Source organism: Thunnus albacares, chromosome 24 (genome assembly GCF_914725855.1).
Source record: "Thunnus albacares chromosome 24, fThuAlb1.1, whole genome shotgun sequence".
Classification (NCBI taxonomy): Eukaryota; Metazoa; Chordata; class Actinopteri; order Scombriformes; family Scombridae; genus Thunnus; species Thunnus albacares.
This window is the reverse complement of record NC_058129.1, coordinates 12,526,366-12,549,170: the sequence shown is the minus strand read 5'-3', so window position 1 is coordinate 12,549,170 and position 22,805 is coordinate 12,526,366. Positions and strand designations below refer to the sequence as shown.

General features: G+C 40.6%; 1 protein-coding gene across 1 annotated transcript; it reads left to right on the top strand.

Moving 5' to 3' along the window:
• Positions 1-307: 307 nt before the first annotated feature.
• Positions 308-22,681, top strand: LOC122976551 (microtubule-associated protein 2-like). The gene is made up of 6 exons (XM_044345107.1): positions 308-481; positions 9,815-9,857; positions 19,019-19,194; positions 20,198-20,272; positions 21,286-21,525; positions 22,555-22,681. The coding sequence occupies exons 3-6, from the start codon at positions 19,056-19,058 to the stop codon at positions 22,677-22,679; spliced, it is 579 nt and encodes a 192-aa protein (XP_044201042.1). The 5' UTR covers positions 308-481; positions 9,815-9,857; positions 19,019-19,055; the 3' UTR covers positions 22,680-22,681.
• The last annotated feature ends 124 nt before the right edge of the window (positions 22,682-22,805 follow it).

Below are 22,805 nucleotides of genomic sequence, written 5' to 3'. Positions count from 1 at the left end.
GAGCTTCATATCCCTTTCAAACATGAATTAATGTGACTGACATACGCACATGCACACACACTCGGATAAACATACACACACTTTTGCTCAGACATGGCAAAACCATCCCATCCCCCCCCCCATCCTCCCCTCCCCAATGCAGTGCAGACACTAGCTTGGTTGCAGAGTGTGCGCTCAGGAAAGGCAGTCGAGGGGGGGCGGGGAGGGGGGGGGTAACCTATACGTAAGGCAGCGTGCCGGTTGGCTCGGTGTGTGTTTGTGTGAGGGAGTGTGTGCTTACTGGCTGCGCTCGCCGGCGAAAAGCATCAGCCGTCTCTCTCAGTGTGGCACTGCCCCTCTGACTCCTGTACGCTCCTCTTTCTGTCTCTCATCTTTTTTTCCCCCGCTCTCTCTTTCCCTTTCTCTGCAGAAGCTGCTGCCTTGCATCCCCTTGTGCCCTCTTTGCAGACAAAAAGCTGGAATAACTGCCCCACCCCGACAGGTAAGATTTTTTTCTCTAAGATGCATCTTTTAATTCTTCAATGCTAGAAAATCCACTGCCAAGGCTGCAGAGATGAAGAATATATTGCTGCATCAGTGTTAGTAGTAGCAGCAAATACTGAGAATATCTGTTTATTCTGATTATTTTATAGCCAGAGAGGGGAAAGCTTATCTTTCCCTCTTTTGTTGACAGGAACTGTGGAGACATTGCCTTCATCTCTCCCGAGCGTGCCTGTAATCTCTGATCAATGTCAGCCTGCATATCATCTCCTCCTTTGTTTGCAGAGATTATAATTATTCATTATTATTTGCTGACATATTCAAACAAAAGAATGAAAGAGCTGATGATATGATAAGCCAGAGCTTGTTACTGTGTTTTGGTGACCTTTAGTCTTTGTGACGTACCTCGTCTAGACATTGCTGATTATTCAGCCGGCAGGACAGCACGGTTCACCCTGAGTATGCTGCTGCTGCTGCTGCTGCTGCTGCTGCTGCTGCTGCTGCTGTGCATGTGTGTGTAAGAGCCAATGTTTACCAAGAGATATAAAAGCCTGATCTCTGGAACATAACATTATTTCCATTGGAAATGATGTCGATCGTGATTATATTTAGAAGCTCAGACTGTGATGGCATGTGGCCGTTGGCGGTTAGCTACTCATAGCCAACAGATTGTTGGTGGTTTCTCCGTGGGAGTGACACCAAGCCGAGAGAGACTGCAGGACACATTACTCTGCCTGTAAGCGTAGACAGAGCTGGCTGTCAGGAGTTTGCTGACAGCATCGTATGGTCGGGAGGAGTTTGTGAGCCAACGGGCGGTTTTGATGTGAGCAGGTGGCGACGGAGTGATGAGACGTCAACCCTTTTCTGTCACCCTTTCTTTTCTTTTCATTCTGTTTATTCCTCCTTCTGCATGTTCTTGCTTCTGTTTTGATCTCTCTCCCGCTCACTCTGCCCCCCCCCCCCCCCCCCATTTCCTTTCTCTCTCTGTCTCTCAGTCTCTTTCCCTTTTCTCTCTCCCTCTTTTATTAACAACTCTTCCTTTCCTTTCTGCCGACCAGTTCGTTTCTCTCAGCTTACAGTGTATGTGATTGTGTCTTAGACTGTGTGTCAGAAGTCACCCTGGTGTCTGTCACATCCACAGTGTGGTCCACTCCCTTCCTCCGCCCCCCTCCCTCTCCCCCCCCCCTCCTCTCACTATCTCTGTCTCCGTCTGCCTGCATGGTTGCCGGGCAGCTCTCAGGCGAGCTGTCTTTTCCAGGGAACCAACTTCGGATGACAAGCAACAGCGTAGGAGGGTAGGACAAGGGGGCAAACACGCCCTCTCCCTGTCCTTATTTTCGGGGTCACAAAAGGAGTCCTGTCCCCCCAATCATCCACCACCCGCTCCTGCATCCCTCTCCCAGTCCTGTCAAGCTTATGTCCTCAGAGCGAGGTCACAGTTTGGCACGAAGGCCGTCGTAGCGGTCGGTTAACCAACTGCTACGGCGCTCGTGGAGCAAAAGCCGTGGGAGAGAAGGACATTGTTTTGGAGTCAACATCGCCCCTGTTTCCAAGTACTGTTAGTCAGCAAAGCATTTGAACTGTAATCGAGATAAATGTAGGTGTTGTAGAGATGCCAAGTGTACAAGAGAAGGGCATTGTTTCGATGGTTTTCCCCTACTTCACTTCTACAACTGTCAGTTAGAAAAACATCTGAAAAATGGATATGAATTGTAGTTTGTTTAAACCTTGAATGCACAATTGCTTTTAAATTGCATTATAGGATGCAGGATCTGGTGTTTTTGGTGCTTGATCCACACAAGGGACTAAAAGTGACGATATCTCAGCCCTCTGTATGGTAAATTGTAATTATTCTTATAAAATTCTGTCTCCTGCAAGTACCCCAAATTTATGATATAAAATTGCTGGCATGTTCTTCAAATCTGTTTTTGGCTTTGCAGTTGCACTGCTGATTCTAAGAATGAAAAAATCTTAACTCAAGGTCCACTTACTAGCTTTTTTTGGTGCTTAAACCACATCTCATGGTCATCATTAGCAGCTAAAACTTGCTCTGTGTGTCTTGTACTGTTAATTCTGTGAGGTGGTGAAGAAAGCTCCAGAAAAGGGTAGTAAGTGGACTCTTGAGATAACAATATTTTGTGTAACTACTGTTTCCAATGATATGAAGAAATATGCTACAAAAGCCATATTTTAGACTTTGGTTTCTGAACTAAAACTGTATTTATGTTTTATTCAGCCAGTTGTTGCAACAGTCAGTCAACAGTTCCAATCATTGTGGCACTTGAAACATATGTATCAGAGATGAATATACAGTATAACGTAGGTGCTTTGCAGAGACAAACTGTAGGAGAAAGGGACATTCTGGTTGAGTCAACGCCAGTCTGACTTTGACAGAATGCCCTTAAGTGTCTGTTGACAAGTGATATTTGATGGGTATGTTGTTGGATGTCAAAGTACTGACAAAGATGAGGTGAGCCACAGAGACAGATGTAGCTGAGTAAATCAGACAGGATGTTATTTGGGGGTGGACTGCAGCAAAGTTCGGCATGTCAGTGATGTTACGCAGGCTTTTATGTAGTGTAGTGTTGTTGAGCAATGCGTGATGATGTGGCAAAGTGGAAAATCAAATTTGATTTGGATTGTAAAAGGCAGAAAGTAGGAAAAACACAAAGAAAACAATATGAATAAGAAGGAAAACATGAAGATATTACAAAACATATCTGGAATGAAGTGACAAGGGAGACAACTTGGTGAAAAATGGGTAGCATAATACAGTATCACAACTAATAAATGCTTTTAAATGTCTTACTTTTATATTTTCTGCGCATTGCCATTTTAAAATGTACCCCAAACACAAATAAATTGAAGAAACCTACCAGGATTGAGCAAAACACACTACCTAACAGCAAAGCCAATACCCTTAAGACTATTTTGCACATTCTCAGCATCCTCACATTCTTGAGGGTGAAAGTTTTCCAAGGCAGTAAAATCGTAGCCTACGGGCCCCATTTTTGCCGCCCTCTCCTAGCATGTTGATAGATGAAAGTGTATGTGATGCTCTGAGGCCAGTAAGAAACCTACATATATAAGCATAAAGACCAGTTCTCCCACCTGTCTATACTCATAAGTGCAGCTGTCGCCTTGAGGGCACAAAGACCTGCACCTGGTCCTGCCTGGTTTACATAACACTGCAGGAGAAAGTGCTGCTCACATGTGTTTGAGATTGTAGACTGTGTGACAGCCAGAGTACGTGTTTATGTGTGAATCCCCTAATGTCCGATCCTTTCTGACTTTTTCTCCAATAAAACGGGGAGATATAAAAGTTTAGGTGGTGCACAGTTGTTGGTTTCCAGAGGAATTCCCTTGAAAGAACTTCTCCATATAATCTCATGTAAATAATTGGTTATTATCCATTTATTATATGAAACTAAATTCTCTAACTATGTTGATCTGCACACTTCCCTGTAGACAAATGTCACATTTTTACATGGTTGGTTGACCTGCTATGCTTTAACTAAACAAATCTCTAGGTTATGTTAGCAATTAACAAATTAATGAACTGGAAGTGAACCAATTAAACACAGTTTTTATCTTCTCTATAATTAGTGTCAAATTATCTAGCTGGTTCCAGGAAACTTCCTAGGAAATTATAAGGAATCTGTGGACTCGTATAATAAATCATTGCCATACATGTCATTTCTGATGTTTGATGTTCAGAAAAAATCTGTTTTTCATTGTTTTACAGCCATTTTTTTGTTGTTGTAATTGTGTGGGGAAACAGTTTTTTGGGGCCAAGTAACTGCCGGAAATTTCCTCAGCCAGCTTCTCCTGGGGGCTTGGTCGAACCCTTTCTAGTTCCCTGACATTGTTCATCTTTGTAAACACATCTCTACTCTGCTCCACACTCAGCTTTATCTCTTTAGTCTGACAAAATAATCTCAACACAAGGCACACTTACTTGCTTTTTTACAGAGATTTTAATAAGTTTCCAATGAGTGGCCCTTGCTCTGCTCCCTTCCTACTTCAAACTGCGGCTACATTTCCAATTTTTTTTGACTTTGTCTGTTTGTCCATGCTCTCTCATGCTCATCTCCTCTCTATTCTTCCTGCAGATGAATTAATGAGCCTGTTTCCCTGCAGAGTTTGGCTCATTAGCCACACAGGCCCCTCTGTATTCTGTGCAAAGTGTGGAGGTGTAGTAAACAGCCTCCGTTCTTTCCCTCTTTACACCTGTAAGATTGCACTGATTACATAGAAGGAGAATGAAGGAGTACAGGACTACATGCAGAGTCCTGATTAGAGAAGGCGAAGTGAATCACAGATGCAATTATTCACTGGCTCGCATCAAGTGAAGTCGGTGATGAGAATATAATGAGAAGCCATAAACACTTAATGCCATATCTGAATGGTTATCAAGACACATATGATGTGGAAGAATACTAAAGGGGTCCAATATAAATCTCAGTTGTTGCTCAGGCAGAGTTTTCATAGAAGATCACTTTCTTAATTACAGTAGTTATTGAGGAAATTAGTGAAATAATGTTTATTAAAGCTTTAATTTTATTATGTAACCTTCCTTTTCCCCATTATCTATCATAGTATTTTGTACATGTCACAGACAAACACACTCTTGAAATGTTCCTCACCTTGACTCTGACTTTTATGTATTAAACATGCATGTATGTCTGTTATACGGAGGTGTGCATTGGCCTGAGGGAGTGTGTGTGCGTGTGTGTTTGTCTGTGGGGAGAAGGAGGCTGTCTGTGTGAATTATAGATGAGGAAATGGGGCTGATGGCCAAGTTAAAAAGGGAGGAAGCGGAGACCTCTGAGGAGAGGCTTTTGGTCGGACCAAAACACACTGCCAAACAGTCAGGACAGATCACTGCAGCCTCATTTCAACAGTATTTCCATAAATTATCTGTATAGTAATATATAAAAGTAATATATATAAGTAATGTAACTTCCTTTTTATAGCCATTATCACCTGCTGTAGGAGGTAGGAGTAGATCTAACATTACCAACAGTGCCTTCAGGTGACGTAACACAAATTCTAGCAGCCATATTCAGTGACCTCAGGAAACTAGGACTATGTTACTAAATGTACTTCCACAAGAGGCAAATAGGGCTGTTAAAGTGCTGCTATTATTTATGTAAATATTGGGTGCTTTGCATAGCCTGCTCTCTAGTTAGCGAAGGACAACAAACAGCTATTTGTAAAGGCTGCTGCAGCTCATAGTGGCTCATTTGCTCACAGAAAGCAAAATATCAAAGGTGGTTTCCAGAAATAACAAATACTATATTTTTAACCCTATCACCAGAAAACCTCGATTATGTTCAGTGACAAAGTTTTTTTTACGTCCCCCTATGGTATGGTTAAGGTTAGTGGAAGATTGCAGTTATAGAAAATAAATTATGTTTAAGATATGAGCCTAGGCAACTAAAATACCTCAAAGATCCTCTGCTTCTCCCTTTGTCCTCAGTTATGGTGCCAAAGAGCCTATGAAATAAAGTATAAATTGACCTCCTCTTGTATAATTTGATGCAATGGTTTTCTTTTATCTGGAGTATGTTTAATGCATTCTAACGGTTGTGTAGGGTTTAGTTTGAAATTAAGATTTGGATAATTAAGATCCCGCAGGATGAACAGCGCTGATCGATAAGACAGAATTAAAAGCTTGGCAATAATGCAGAGTGCTGCGCTCAGTAAAACTGAACTGTTGGCTCATTTCATTAAAGTTCAGCAAGGTTTATCGGGCCTTTTAGCACAGTGCTGAGATTAGGATTCATTTCCTGTTTGCCTTGTCTCCAATGATGAAGTCAAATCTTTGGATTAGGTCAGCTTCTGACCCCCTTCCCCTCTTTCCTCTATCCTTGATTCTTGCCTTCCTCCAGCTCTTCTCTCTTTCCCTTCTGTTTGACCCATTTGGCCTCCCTCCTCCTGGGAGGAACGTGCAGGTCAAGACTGATGTCAGGATGGACAAAACAAGTGTAGTTGACTGTATTCCTCCTTTCCAGGGACTCAGAAGGAATTACTTGTTTGTTCAACCTTTTCACTATTTGTGCTCTTCCGATAAAACGACCGAGAAGATGTGCTCTGGAGTTGATGGTCATCTCGGCTGACTGATAAGATTGTAAAGATGTCAAATTATCAGCGTTCCATCCTGTATAACCCGCAATTAATGAGTTTGGAGATAAGATATGACGCACTTCAGATACTTCATGCTTAAGCAGGCTGGGGGAAAATCAAAGGGTTGTTGCAGTTAGTAAGAAAAAAAGAAAAAGGAACACTTATAATTCAGTAACAATGATCAAAAAGACCAGAAATGTTTTCAGCAATTCACTGATAAATGATATTCCTCTCCAATTAGAGTTAACTTGCACCAATTTGTTAATTGGTTTCATCCTATAAAGATCACAATTTCCACAAATTTCTATCCATCAGATTATGGGCACACTAATTTGCAAAGGAGTTACATAAATTGTTGAGGGAAACTTAGATTTCATAACAAGACCAACTGCTGTGCAAGAGAAGGATCATTTACTGTGACTGTTAAAAACATGTGGCTTTGAGTACAATGCTATTCCTGTCACGCTCCTGATATTTTTGGGCTGGGCGGTAACTGCTCATCTCTCTTTATCTTTCTCCTCATCCTTTCATCTCCCATCTTTTTTTCTGGTTAAGCTTCCCTGACTGTTTTTCTTTCCCCCAGAAGAAACTTTACTGCCTATGTGACCTTAGTTTCTGTTTTTTTTCTCTCACGATGGCTCACTGTTTTCCTCTATGCTCCGCTGCCTGTCTCTCTCTTTTTCTGTCCAATAATATCAACCTGCTTCTCTTGCAGAAATGCTACTGGTTTTACATATTTGACTGACATATTTAAGTGGTGATTTTCCAAGTTCTCACCGGACACTTTCTCATGCACATCAGAAACTTTCATTTATACACAAACAATTTTAATCAACAGTCAGTTTTCTGAAACATGCTGAATCATGGTATAATCTTTTAAAAACAGTATTGACATAACTAATAATACAAAGCTTTATCTACAGATCAGTTGATAGACAGCAAAAACAGTATATCAAATGAAATGTCAGTCTTGGACATGAATAGATAACTTCAAATATTTTCCTCCTTTTTTTTCCTCCTTAACATTTTTTCCTTCACTCTCCCCAGTCCAGCCTTTTTTTTTTTCCTTTTCTCTCTCATAAATAAGCCTCCTTTCTCTATGTGACAAAAACTGGTTTATTTAAAAGAAAATGACAAGAAAAATTAAAAAAAAAAAAAAAAATTGATAATGACAATTGACAATGCCAAAGAATGGCATTATTGATTGAAGTTTAAATCATTTGAATAAAATTATGAAAACGAGTCAACATGAACTGCATGACCACATGATCAGGTGTTGGCAATATAAGCGCAAAAATTGCAAAGCAGCGAGACAACATAGAGGCTTTTGCACATGGTGACATCACTAAAAAGATGGAAGGCCAAGATACATGAGGAGTCAGGTTTAAAAAACTTATTTCAAAGAGAGATGAAAGTGAACAATAAAATTATTACCCAAAGTGTACATTAAAAACACAGATTTCTTTGAGTTCATTGTTATTATAACCAAACTACAATAAGACATAAGTTTCCCTCTCTTTTTCACCACAGGCCTCTTTTTTTGTCTTTTTTCTAATAAATCAACCTCCTTCCTGTTTGGGGAATCTCTTTGCGTCCCTTTCATCCTCTATCTCCTTCTTGCTCTGTCCAACTGCCTGCCGTGGCGCCAGACCCCCTGACGGTTCTTTCACTGTGCTTTAATGTTAACAGGATGCTCTGTATTCTGCCTCCTTACAGTCCCAAAGCAGAGTGAACGTGCAAATCTGTCTTTCTCCATGGCTGGTTTAAGCCTTAACTCATCCTCTACTCAGCCCCAATGGACCAATCCAAGGGTTTGACAAATCTTGAAAACAGCTCACAAGTAGAGTCTGCCTAGTTGGCACGTAGAGGATATGTTCTCTTGTAATCATGTGTTTATGAAAAATAATCACTTTGATTTCCTTTTGGATTATTATCCTCCCTGCAGTTGCCTTGGAAACTATCCAACCAGTATTCTCTGTCTCACACTGTCTGCAATCGCATTCATTAACTTGAACACTGGTCTTTTTTTAACCTGATGTTTCTCAGATTTCCATTTCCAATTACACGTTTGCTTTCTTGCCAAGAGTTAGATGAGAAGATTGATACCTATATCTATATCTTTCATTAAATATAAGGCTACAGCCAGTAGCCAGTTAGCTTAGGTAAGTATAAAGCCTGAAAACAGCAAACATAAACCCCCGTAAAATGGCAAATTGTCCTTTTACACTTTGATTTTTGTAGACAGATTGAACAAACAAGATATAACGGGTTAATGAGTCCGCTTTAGCTGTTTCCCCATTTCCAGTCTTTATGCGAATAAGCTAACAGGCTGCTATCTGATCTTAACAGGCATATTTACAGTACAGACAGAGTGATTTCAATCTTATCATCTAACTCTTGACAAGGAAGTGTTTTTCTCAAAATATAGAGGGGCCCATTTCGCCTCCAAACATGTTTGGTGCCAACACACACCCGTATACAACTTCTCTGATCTGTTTTCCAAATGTATAACCAAATCATGGAAATCAGCACCAACTTCACTTACGGTACGTAATTAGAAGATTAAAAGAACCAGAGTACATGCCTTTCCGTGGGAAATTTAATAATGTTATCCACGCTAGAAAATAAGACTATTAACCTCTATATAAAACATGCAAGTACAAAATGAGTTAACATAAAATACACAATTTTGTGATAACGCTTATGAGCTAATAAATTAAATGCTGCAAGACAACAAACAGACATTTACGTTTGTTTGCACAAGGACAATGCTCATGCACGCACTCTGAATAGATTAGATTGTCTTCGGCTTTGTTGCGTACAGCCCGTCAGTGGCAGCTTAAAAGACAGAGAGAAAGCCGCATTGAGGTTTGGATTAATGTTGCTGGCAGACTCCAGGTGACAGAGCTAAGCTGCTGTGTGCATGCACGGCTCATACACTACTGTGTTAAACATGAGACGGAGATGAAAGCCGCCTGGTAAAAAGCCTCACATTAGATTCTGAACTATAAGTGGGATTCAGAGGTTATAAAGCTTAGAAATGTTGGTGAATTAGATGGGTTTAGGCTTGTCTCTGACCCAGTGACATAACTCTTCTATAGGACTAAAGTATGTTGAGTGAGTGTTAAATTTTAGTGCTCCAGTTCATTGTGTCCTAACGTGTATTCCCTCTTCTTTCCCTTTTCCTTTTTTTCTTTTCATGCAGGTCTGAGCACTTGTCAGGTTCATCCAACAGCTCTTCAAGTCCGGTAAGCTAACACAAAACCTGGACATGAATTTAAAAAGAGTCTACAGCCCTGCTATCGGCTCTGTGAGGCCGTACTAAGCAGGTATCATGTTTATAATGTTCACTATCTCAGGTTAGCGTGTTGGCATGCTCACATTAGCTAATTATTACTTAAGTACAGCTGAGACTGATGGGAATGTCATTAGTTTTGCAGGACAAATGAAAATTCTGACCTCATGGCATAATCAGCAAAGTTATTAGGGTTCATCCTTTGGGCACCATGAATGTCTGCATAAAATCACATGGCAATTTGCCCAATAATTGTTGAGATATTTCTCTAACAGCCAAAAATGTTTACCTACAGGTTGCACAATTGCAAAAGTCAGGGTTCACCAAAGTCAATGGAATACATCCTGTAGGGACCATGAATGTCTGTACAAACATCCAAGGCCATTTGTCCTATGGTTATTTTAGTCTGGACCAAAGTGGAAGACCAAGTGACCAACATAACCATACAGCATGGCTGAAAATTCTCTATTGGATCACAAAAGTGCAAAGGTTCCATTTTGCCTGAATACAGCTCTTTAAAGTATTTTCACCTCACACCTAAATAACCAAATGAAAAAGCAAAAACATGGAAGTCTGGACTGCCGCCAGATGGAATACTATGTACTACTTATACTCATATCCCCCTGCGTGACATTTCACACTCACTTTTCCCATGACTCATGGGGCCCCGGGAGTCAGATCTAAGTGGCTGCACTCAGCCAGATGATTAGCCTTGGCCGTTCATGGATATATAATAGAAGGGGGAATTATGCTCAGCAACATGTGGAAGGGAGAAGGGGCGATTGTTTGGGTTGATGTCATGCAAGATATTTTTGACCGCCGAAAAGCAGTGATTAAGTTGAAACTCCAATCTTGTGTTTTTAGCTTTACTGTACTGTAATTCTGTTTGAGTTTCATGACAGGAAATTAAATGAGAGAGTGAGTGGCTAAATGTAGATATGGTGGTGAATGTTTCAGAGAAGTCCTCTGTTTGTGTCTATATTTAGCTCATGTTAACAATGTGTTCTTCTGGGTTTAGCTTTGCGGATGCATTTGGCATTTGTTTTTTTGTGTGTGCGGTTCAGTTGTTGATTGGCTGAGACAGTTGCTGTCCCGGGGCTATCGTACAAAATGTTAGTCTCAGGACAACAACTACTTGGGAAAATCAGGACGTGTGTTTGGGCACATGTTCGGTTTGATTTGAGCAGGGCGTGTGCGCCTGTAGAGGTGCGGGTGTATATAAGGCGTGCAGGGCGTGGGCTGGAAGATGGTAAACTGTCAGCAGTCATCATAGTCCCCTCAGCGATGAAGGACGCACGAAAATGCAAGATGGCTGGGGAGGGAGGGACTGACTGCTAAAGAGATGGACGACTTGCGCTGACAGATGGGAGGTTTTTCGTTGGGAAATACAGCAGAGAGCTCACAGCTGTGTGAAAACGTCACAGTTGTTGCTCAATATTTTTGGTTGAGACAATTAAGAATAATTATGCAGAAATAGCTGGTGAAAACTGAATCACAGTCCTTTTTTTTACTATGACAACCTTTGCTTTAACTTAAGTACAATTAATAAAGTCAATAATTTCCCCAAAAAAGACCTAAAAGGCACTCTGTGTATCTCATCGTTGTTGCTGCCAATTGTTTCCTTCATTTATCATTTCTTCAGTTGGTCTATAAAATGTCAGAAATTACTGATGCACAAAATCAAAATTTCCCAGAGCCCAAGGTGACCTCGCATTCAAATATTTTGTATGTCTGAACAGTTTCTGTAATTTACGACAAGGAAAAGCAGCAAATACTCACATCTGAGAAGCTGGAACCATAAAATAGGCAATTTTTTGCTTGAAAAATTATGATTAGTAGTAGTAGTAAGTATGAAAATAGTTGCTAATCATTTTCTGTCAATTGAAAACTGGGGAATCGACTAATCATTGCAGCTCTGGTGTTTTAATACATCAGTAGAGTGAATATAATTCAGTACAGTAATAAAAGCTTTTATAGGTTGATCAGTTATGTTATATTATTAGGCGATACAGAGTATCAACAGAGATGTTTTTTGGATGACTAAATTGGTCCCCATAAATCTTTTTTTCTCCTAATTTTCTAATGTTGTGAAATACTAGATATTTTACCTCTTTATACCTCTAAAAAATATCAAAATGTGACAATATGAAGAAAAACACTACTCTTTGGAGGAGCCACTTCAGGTTGCAAATAGGAATTTCTTTATTTTAAGGTTACAAGGAAAATGTTGGAAACCATTGTTATTAAATTGGAAAGAGTTATTATACACTGTTACAAAAGGCTCAACTCAACTATTTTGATATCATTTGGTAATGAAAGCATGAAATTAGTGAATGGGGGGAAAAAAAATCCCATGACTTCTCTCTTTTTTAAATCCTGCTGGTATAAGCAATTCTTGCCTAGCTTTTATAGTAATAGGATATAAATATATAAACCACCCCATCACCACCAGCATAAAGGTCTAAAATGACATCAACAGCCTAACCAGCAACCAGCTAATAGTGTATTGATGGATTTAAATGGCTCGGCTCCCATTTGTGTTCGTGTTGGGGTGAGGAAGGAGTTAGGAAGGATCCCCGGGGGCTGTGCCTGGAGGATCTGGTGACCTATTTCAGGATCCATAACATGGTCAAAGTCCCGCTTTCTGCAGCTCAGCATCCACTCCTGATCACCAGCCCCTCCCATCCCGGGGCTCCCATCACCATGGGAACGATGACATCACCGTGGGTGGGGCTGCTGTGTGCCAGGAAGCATCTACTCCTCTGATGAGATTGGAGGCTGAGAGTAAAGAGAGGGAGAAGCAGGAGAGCGATGACAGGAAAAAATAAATCTGAGTCAGGATGCAGAAGACACTTGGCAGTCAGTTTGAGTCAGTTTGATTTAAATTCAATCTTCATTTGTCTTGAAGGAGGAATTTCAGTTTGCAGACAGACTTTACTCATTCACTGAAACCATTTGAAATGCATTAATATAAATCTTTTAATGCAGTTAAGTGACCTTAGATTATATATATCTGAATAAGTTATGTTGATGATGGCTAACTGTCATAGTGATCATTACTATTTTGTTTGTTTTATTTAGAAAATTAAGAATAATAGAGAAACGTAAGAAACTACAGTCATTTTGCCAACGGCTGATTGGATGTGAAACATGGTGGCATAGCAGTAAAAGAAATCGTCTCATGGTCAGAGCCTGCAGCAGGCAACAGCAGCTGCCCACAGCCTAAATACAATATCACAAGAGTGTCACTCGGTGTGCAGCAAGCTTCAGCCAAAAATTATGAATAAATGACAATGTTTTACCCTCCCCCACCCCCAACCACCATAGTTGAGCTCAGCAAGTCTTCCGGTCAGTAAATTCATGCGCAGATCTTCAGACTGTGATCAAAGGTGGGGGAGAAGACCGAGTAGAGACTAACTTCACAGGCATGTAGATACAGCACAGCATATTTATGAACTGTACACACTTCATACGATGAGCCTACTACTATAGCTCAAGGTTTATAAAGACTACTAGTGATGAAGAACATGAAAAAGCAATGCCAATCATAGTTTAAAGTGGCAAAAAAAGTTAATTTGAAGTCTTTTTCACATGCTCACATCACTACCTCCCAATATTTTTGAGCTAAATGTAAGAATTCTATTATAATATTATGTTATCACTATTGTGAGACTATCAATTTTGCCCAATTCATATGATAAGGCGTGTTTCTCTTAAAATTGAATGCCTCTTTTGGCATGCAGATTCATCCACACATGGTTGATCTAATTGAAAATAACATTAATATTGAATTTACAGATGTATTTATTTATATGATTTCCAATCAAGGTAGGGTTTTGAGGAATACTAAAGCCATGCAAAAAACTGCAAACCTCTTCCTCACGCTGTTATATTTTCTACACATAATCTCAGTGCGCCTATACTGCTGTTATTACGGTACTTAATCTGCAAGGAGTGGACTCAGCCCCTACCTCTTGTGTATGGGTGTGTGTTTGTATGTGCGCGTGCCTCGCTCGTCATGCTGGTGTTCACCGTGTACACAGTTCATTCACACTTCACTGGCAGCGCTCGTTATGCCTCAATCCCCCCACATGTCTTGCTGAGTCAAAGGAATATAATCCGCTCGTCTGCTGCCGCTGCTGCGGCTGCTGCGGCTGGAGCTGCTGGATTCTGGGTTGACTACAGGTCACAGCAACCTTGACTGTCCTCCTGTCCTCCTCAGGGCTCCCGTGACAGTTACCCATCATTCATAGCAACTTGCTGTACAATAACTGTGTTTACCTTAACTATAATAATGTCTGATCGACCCATATTCCATAATAATTTAGTTTCTTGATTAAGCTTTGTCGTTCTTAAAAGCCTTTTATAATCTGACAATGATTTTCTCAATTAATCGGTTAATAATTTAGTCTCTGAAATTGCCAAAATTGTGAAAAGCTTCCCAAAGCTTTTCCTAAAGCTTCAGTTGACGTCTCCAAATTTCTTCTTTTGTCCAAACAACAGTCCAACACCCAAAGATATTCAATTTACTATTATAAAAAACTCTGAAAACTAGTAGATATTCACATTTATAAAGTAAAGAACCAGCATAATTTTTTGACAAACCTGCTTTAAAAACAGCTCATATGATAAATGATGATTAGTACATCTACATTTCTAAAATGCCCTTCAGCAATGCAACTAAAATTTTAAGATTCAGTTCAATCACTTTTACACTAACCTCAGCCTTATTCAGACTAAGGTAATCATGTTTACAAGCCATTTTCTTATCATATCATTGTCTTAATTGGGATAATAATGTAACTGTTGTTCATATAGTTGATAACTGAGAAAATAATAATGATAAACTTTAGCACAATAATGCATAAATGCAACATAAAGAGATTTACATAAAAGTGAATGATTTTTTTTTAAAAAAAGGAAATAATCCTGATATTTACAGTAAAATCAGGATAAAAACAGTAAAATAAGATAATGAAGATGTTTTAAACAGGACAATATAAAATAAATTAGTTTGGTAGACATATTCGAAACAAACCTGTGACCTTCTGAGTGTGTCAGTGTGTCTAAAACTGCTTATTTTCCTGGAAACTTTCCCTCAACTGATCATTTGCCAAAATATTCTCATTATATCCAGTATGCAGATGTTTGCCAAATGCCCAAAATGCAAATTCCAAACCCAGGCCTGCTTGCCAGAGAGGCAGAGAAGATGGACATTTATATGTCAAAGGCTTTACAGTCAATGGAAGCTCCATCAGACTAGGAAAGAGGAAATATTATAACAAATATTAAGTTAAATTACAAAACACATTGCTTAAGACAGTTTTTACAATGTTGTCTCTGCATTTAAATACATAAAAAGTGTTCAGAGATAAAATTATACTATTAATGATGGCCCAATGATTGGTGTGCAGAAAATCATACCTATTCATATCATTAGAAACCTACAGTAGCTGATCCTGTGCAGGTTCTCAGACAGACACACACTCGGCCGCTCACACAGAGGATTAAGGCCAGGTTGGCCTACTGAGGCTGGCTGCCAGAGATTCCATCCTCCCTCCTAAATGGATGGTGACATTCCGATGTTAGTGGCGCTCCATGGAGGCGTGATGAGTGACCCAGATTGGGGTGGGGGGAGCAGGGCAGACTGGGAGGGAAGTGAGGTCGGATTAGGGATGGGGAGGGATGGGGTGGAGGGATGCTGGGGCTGGAAGGTAGGGCTGAGTGCGGCAGGGGGGCCACGAAAGTGCCAGACGAAAGACAAAAGAAAGAGGGCGAAGAGAGAATGAAGCCCAGTGGAGCCGCAGGCCTGCTGCCACACCTTCTCCTCACCCTCTCTGTAAGAGATCAGACTGGCATGTTCAATTCAAGACATCAATCCCAGGACGTGATGGGATTTGACAGTCCTTTTTTGACTCCTAGTGCTGTTGATTTAACCCTTTCAAGATTAAGAAACAGTGATGGTTCACATGCTGAGCAGTCATGGGCTGACTGTTCTGCTGCTAGACTTTCTCACAGTATAGTATTCAAACAAACCAAAATGCAAACTGACCATCAGACATGAGGTCAGTCAGTCAGGTGAGAGATGAGAGAGTGATAATTATAGCATACTGCAGTGGTGCAAAATATGAAAAACTCTTGCTTAGTTGTGTCTGGAAAGATGCCCATTACACAGTTTATCCTTTTCGCTATAACACAATTTGACTGGTAAACAGCTAAAAGGAAGCAACGGAGGGCGATGTCACATCACGTTAGTGACATGAGGATGATGGGGTATACCTGGAGAGGAAGGTCTGGAGGGGAGGGGATGCAGACATCAGCATAAAAATATATAACTAACTAAAACAAATTTGACTTTGGTGTCTAATGTTACTAGGAGAATTTACATAAAACTTAGTTATAGAATAAGTAAATTCATTTCCAAATAAAAATAGCAGATTTGCTGATCTAAAGGTCAAACTTCAGTCTTTCAAAGGTGTTTTTCTATTAAATTAGATTAACACGGTATAATATTCATTTAACAGGACATGAACTTGAATTTGTGCTGTGTTAGTGTTTAAAAGTAGGTATTACCCTCTTTCAAAAAACCTTAAACTGAATATCTTCTAAAGCACGCCTGGTAGACGGATGCGTAGGATAATTAAATAATGCACAACAAGGCCTTAAACTCGAGTATACTATTGAAAAAGCAAGATTTTGGTCAAAGGCCTTGGTCAGGAATTGTGAATGCCTTCTTTTTTAGATGAGAAAAGGAAGTCAGTGCAAGTCTAAACTCTTCGTTACATTGTGATCTGTGTCGGCATTTATTCACACGGTTCATTCAGGTACAGTTACTGTAACTCGCCACCAATCCTGTCAGTTTTCCTTAAGCCACTTTGTATTAAAATGCCAATGGTTCTTAGCATTTTGCTGTCTGCTGCCAGAGGAGACAAATATAGAAATATCAACATAGCGGACAAGCCAACAAATACTAAGCAAGATATTTACAGTACATCTGAACCCCTGGGATGTAATGCATTTGAATTTTTGAGGGGAAAAGGTGTGTTTTTCTCTGCAATTACATGCTTTTCCATCAAATGAGAACACATAGGCTTTATGTAAGTAGCTAAGATTTATGACACCCTTGTCTAAGGACAATCTGTGATCTGTAAGTGTCAAGTGTGGCATAATATTGCCAAAACAGCAGCTGAAAGCAGGTCAATGCAACTCTAAACCACCATCAGCACAATCTGGCTGTCAGCGCACCAGTTTTCTTCCTTAGCAACAGCTGGGACCAGGCTCGCCTTTGAGCCCTGGGCTGAGATTTTCAGTCTCAGACAGTTTGGCCCAGTATCTTTGAGTGTCAGTGGGTCTTTCTCCTCCTCCTCCTCCTCCTCCTCCTCCTCCTCCTCCTCCTCCTCCCTGGTCTTCTCTTCTTTTTTTCTCTCTCTCTCTCTCCTCCTCTGATCCTCACATCTTCCCACTGCAGCAGACATTAGCCCCGATCTCTGTGAGCCTGTCGTCATGCAGCGCTGCAGGGAAGGAGAGGAGAGAGACTTAGAGAGGAATAAGGACAAAAAAAACGAGGGAAACGACTGAGAGTAATAGGAGAAAAGGAGAGACAAATGAGAAAGGGAGATACTATTTCACAGAAGCTATTTAGGACAGAAGCAGCTAATTCTTTGTACATCTTTGAATTTGTTCTTTTAAATGTCACATCTCTCATAGATTTTTATTCATGGAAGGGCTGAAATCTTCATTTACACCTTTATCTGACAGTGCATCCCTCAAGCCAAAAAAAAAAAAAAAATGTTTTTACACTGTTTTTGTTCGTGTTAATTAGTGAGCTTTAGAGGTGCTGGTAGGAAGATTTTGTCATCTAAGAACAGAGCCAGGCTAGCTGTTTCCCCCTGTTTCCAGTCCCTATGCTAAGCTAACTGGCTTCTGGCTCTAACTTCATATTTAGCACACAAACATGAGAATAGTATCTAAGCAAGACTTGGGGCTTAAAAGCTACAAGAGGGTGGTTATGATAGAAAAGCTGAAGAAAGGGAGACGAGATGGAGGGATGGAGTCTCAGTCAGTGATGATTTGTTAGGATGAAATTAGCTGCTGCAGCTGCTTGATGATAATGAGTCTATTTAGGTAGGCTACCAGGCATGGGAGGGCCCCCTACTAATCTTGTTTAAAAAGCAACATTATGTGTTTCCCCTAAAGGGAAATAGGACACTTTTATGAGGGTACATGCTTGATTAGAATGTAGATACTTCAGTAGTGCGTACTTGATTGGAATAAACCTTTTGTTATTATAATGGATGGAAAAGAGCTTGTTGCAATTGTTGGGAGTTAATATGTGCTGCTGTCTGTCACGTGTTGCACTTATATGTGTGGATAGTGTCTGTTTAGGGCCACTTATTTTGTCTGAATGGGGCAAGCCTGTCAAACCCAACTGCCAGAGCTGCCGGACCCCATAAGACCTGTTCTGGTTGCCATGGCAACAACCTCCTTATCGTTGGTGAGGGGGATATGAAGGGTGTGTTCACAAGCTCTCTCTTTTTTTTCTCTCGTTTTATAAGCTGCCTGCTGCAGTGCGCCCTAATATTTTTGTCTATATGGTGTCACACATTCAGAAATAGCGTGAATTCTTTTTCAGATGCTTATTGCTAAATTGTTCATTGTTATAATTTAACCCCAAAAAACCCTTACAGTAAGTGTTCACATGTAACATGGGAAGGGATCAAATCTCAAAGCCTAGCAGGTGATGATGCCATGCTCCACCTGTTTAGTTTACAAAAGCCATCTTGTAGAAGCATAGATTGAGTCACAACAAATGTAAAAGTGGGAAAAAAGGAAATATTACGGGTGAAACACTGACATTTTATCGGTCTTTTCAGCACGTGGATGCTGAGACAAAGACCAGTTGGCTGAGCAGGTAGTAACAGTGTGGCGCCATACTCCCTCTGGTGGCTGATTTGTTACCTTCACCATGCAGTGTGCATCAGAATTAGCTGATGTCCTTCAGTGAAGTCCACCTTTTTGACTCCTCTCCTCTTCTCTACTCATTTCCTCCATCTTCTGCACACATCATACTCATCTTTCTCCTCTCTTTCCCCACCACATCACCTGCTCTAACAGGTGATCCGTCCCCTCCCCAGTGTCCCAGCAGGCAGGCATGGCAGACGGTCAGCAGCCAGAGGAGCACTGGGCCTCCAACGGGCAAGAGAACGGCGAGAATGGCTACTCCGCCTACAGCTCTACCTACAGGGAGAATGGATACCATGGTGGGGCAGCTGCTCATCCTGGGACAACAGGTAGGAACATGGACATGGTGTGTTGGCAATCCTGTGCATGCGTGTGCATGCAGCACTGGCTCAATGACATTGATTGGCCTGCCTCACAGCCAGATAGGTCTGCAGCTGTGGGTAAATGTAATTGGTTCCATGGTGCCAGGAAAGGACAATCAATCCTCAAAAGGCACTTGAACAGATCCAACCGTTTCACATTTGAATGAGTGCTGAACATGAACAATCTGCTGTAGCAGTGCTAACAGAGGCAGAAAGGACCCTTGGTTATGGGACTTTTGTTGGTTTAATCACTCTAGTAACTAAAGTATAAGGTGTATGGAGGGCTTTTAGGCCTTTCTAGAAGTAGACCAGAAAGCTTGATGATTTACTGGTTGGAAATATTCCAAGGATTGTCAGAGAGGGCAGTCAGATTTTAAGGATGGGAGGTTTTTTGATGGGAATTTTTGGGTACCTCCTCGTATACTATCTCATATTAAAACCTTCCCAGTTATAAATTGTGACAATGTTTTGGGGTGTTGTATTAAACCTTATATGTCTGCAAAGTTCTTGGTATACGCTGATAGAAAAGATAAAAGGTAAGGGCAGTGAGACTAATGTAAAAGTAGATGAAGAGAAAGATACAGAGGGTCCAGGCACGTTTTAACTATGTGCATGTCGTCTTTCCACCTATATTCTTTTTACAGTGATTTGACTGTAAATATTAAATTTCTTAATGTTTTTTGACCATTTTACACCATCTGAGGTAAGTTGGTTGCTCTATCTGCATTTATCTACACTGGAGAGTAAGCAAAAAGGCCCAGCTAGCGACTAATGAAATCCCAGAAGAGCATGGGATTTGCGATCTGCATCTACAACTCATCAAACACACACACAAAAACAGCAATATTTCAAATTCAAAGGGAGACCTCTCACTGAGTTAAGGTCAGCAGAATTATTAGTTTTTCATTTCTTTCCACCCATCCATGTCTTGTCTCCCCGGTGTGTCTCTCTCTCTCTCTCCCTTTCGCAGTGGATGACTCAGCCAATTTGCCTCCCTCCCCTCCCCCCTCTCCATCCGCTGAGCAGATTGGGCCCGTGGCACAAGGTATACACACTTATAACCACTCAGACCACCTGGGATGAGAGTGTGAATGGTGGTGAGAGTGGCAAAAATATCTCTAAGAGAAGACACTAAACACAGTCTTGAGGACTTCCAGAGATCTTTCTTGAAACATGTCAACCACTCCTCCTCTTTCCTCTGGTCCCTTAGTTTTTAATTTGGAGGTGTTCTGTCCCCTTGCATTATCATATCACTTTCAAGGTGCCTGCAGCATGTGCCACACTGTCCTGTCCTGTTCACACTTCTGTCTACTATACCAATATTAGTTCAATAGTAGTTTTCTAACACACACCACAATGTTATTGAACTCTACCCTGGATGCTAGAGCTAGATGGCAACACAAACATCCTTCCTCCCCTCAGGCGATAGTACATAACCTGCCACTGGAGCCCGTCATCTCATTAGTCTGCTTTCCCCTCTCAGCGTCTTCTCTCTTCCTTTGCTCATTTTGTCTATTGATTTCCTCCAGGAGTAAATCACAGATTTGCTTTCAGCTCTTTACTCACAGAGAACAGCACAGTCTGTTTTCTAATCATGTCCTTTTCACATGTGGCATGCAATCACCAAAATGTACTGTTAAATGGTCACACTGCATGGAAAGTTCATACTCAACTTTATACTTGTAGTTAATTATGTATATGATACCGACTTACATTTAATATGTTATCATAAACAGCTCTACTTGAATGCAGGTTAATGACAAACTAATTGTATATCCTACAGTACATTTTGTCAGAAATTATTTTGGAGTAAATATATGTTGTTAAATGGAAAAATAAAAATATAATAAAAATAATGATAAAACTCATAAATTATTATTAGGAATTTTAAGTTGTGAATTTAAATATCTGCAAACTCTATCAGCACACAGGTGATAGAGGGCTTGTTGATTGCATCCCATGCATCTCCATCAGAGGTGAAAGTGTCTTGTTAACCCATGTAACCCCAGTTTTGTTGTCCTCCATGTCTCATCCATGTGTCTCCCTTCCCTGCTCAAGAAGATAAAGTAGAGGTTGTCAGTGCTTTCTCTGTGGAGGAGCAACAGCAGGATGAGGAGGAGGCTCCAGAGGAGCCCGACAGTTACCAGGAGGAAGTGACATATGAGCAGCCACGAGACTTGCTCTTAGAGCAGACAGATATTGTAACAGAGCCCCAGGCTTTGGGCTTCCAGCAAGCCCAGACACCTGAGGTCCTCAATGGAGGGAGTCATCAAAGTGAACACAGCCCATCACAAAAAGGTGTGTGTGGTTTTATGGGTTTTTGTGTGTGTGTGTGTGCATAAAGTTTGTGTGGGAGCAACTGAATATCCTTCTGTATGAGAGTGCGTCTGAGTAAATGTGAGTCTGTTCATTACTTAATTTGCATGATCCTCTTGTGCTCTGTTAGTGGGCACAAGGACTTTTTGCTCTTGATTTCTAAAATGTGATGCAACACAGGCTTTGCTGTCAGCCTTCCTGCAGCTTTGTTGCTCTTAAATCCTTAAGCTTCTGCTTCAATATATGAAGTTGCCATGTGCAAATGATGTTACAGCATTTTGATTTTGTGCTTTTTCATGCCAAACATAACCATTTGCTTTCCATTGGGGTGACATTAGAACACCTGATCAACCATATTGCAGTTGATCATTTCTCCACTTTTTGTATTGCCAGCTACATTGCAAATGCAAATATCACTGTCAAAACTGTCAAGCATTGTAGACTTATGTGTGGCTAGAATTAGTTGTCTGTATATAATTTTATGTGGGTTTTTGTTGGAATAATGTGTTGCAATATGGTGTTTCCGAGTACACCCACTTGTGTGGGTGCTTCATGAATCCAGTTCTGAATGTATTTTAAGTCTATTGTATATCACATGCTTTGAGTTTCAATGTTGTTTTCATTTCATCCCAAGGCAAAGGATTATTCTGTTTTCCTATTGTTACTAAGATCACACTTTTGGCATTACAATCCACCCTCATTGGACACATATCATCATCCTTATTTTTAAGATAATTGAATCAAGAAAATCAACCTAATGCATTTACTTACACATTTTTATCCAAGCAAGCAAGCAAGATTCATTCATATCTACAGTTTCCCTGTACTTGCAGTAGAAACTGACACCATTAACAGTAACAGTACATCAAATAAAAGTATCTTTCTTTTAATAAAGTCATCATTGGGTTGACCATTTTTGTCAATCCATGTGTATTGCAATAGGAATTCAATATATTTGTGTACTTTTATTTCTTGTCGTCTAACATCATGCAACTCATTCCTTCATTCCAGTTCTGCACGCTATCTTAGGTGCTGTGACCCCCCCTGTGCTGTTGTGGCCTGCCACAAAATACACTGTGCTGTGTGTTTTGCTTGATGGAGAGCTACTGTATCTATGTGCAAAGGCCTCGGCTTGACTGTATTGGCTAGCTTTTGTGGATGCTGCAAGCAAAGCTTTTAGCTTATATGACTCAGCACAAAGTTGTACAGTATCCTTCAAACTCACAGCCCAGCCCGAGGAGTGTATCAGTAAGGAGTCTCAT

Bases quoted from the DNA above. Each gene is read 5' to 3' on its own strand.
- LOC122976551 (XM_044345107.1), top strand. From the start codon at position 19,056: ATGGCAGACGGTCAGCAGCCAGAGGAGCACTGGGCCTCCAACGGGCAA. The intron at 20,273-21,285 runs GTATACACACTT...TCCCTGCTCAAG, and splicing joins GATTGGGCCCGTGGCACAAG to AAGATAAAGTAGAGGTTGTC. The intron at 21,526-22,554 runs GTGTGTGTGGTT...CCTTCATTCCAG, and splicing joins ACACAGCCCATCACAAAAAG to TTCTGCACGCTATCTTAGGT.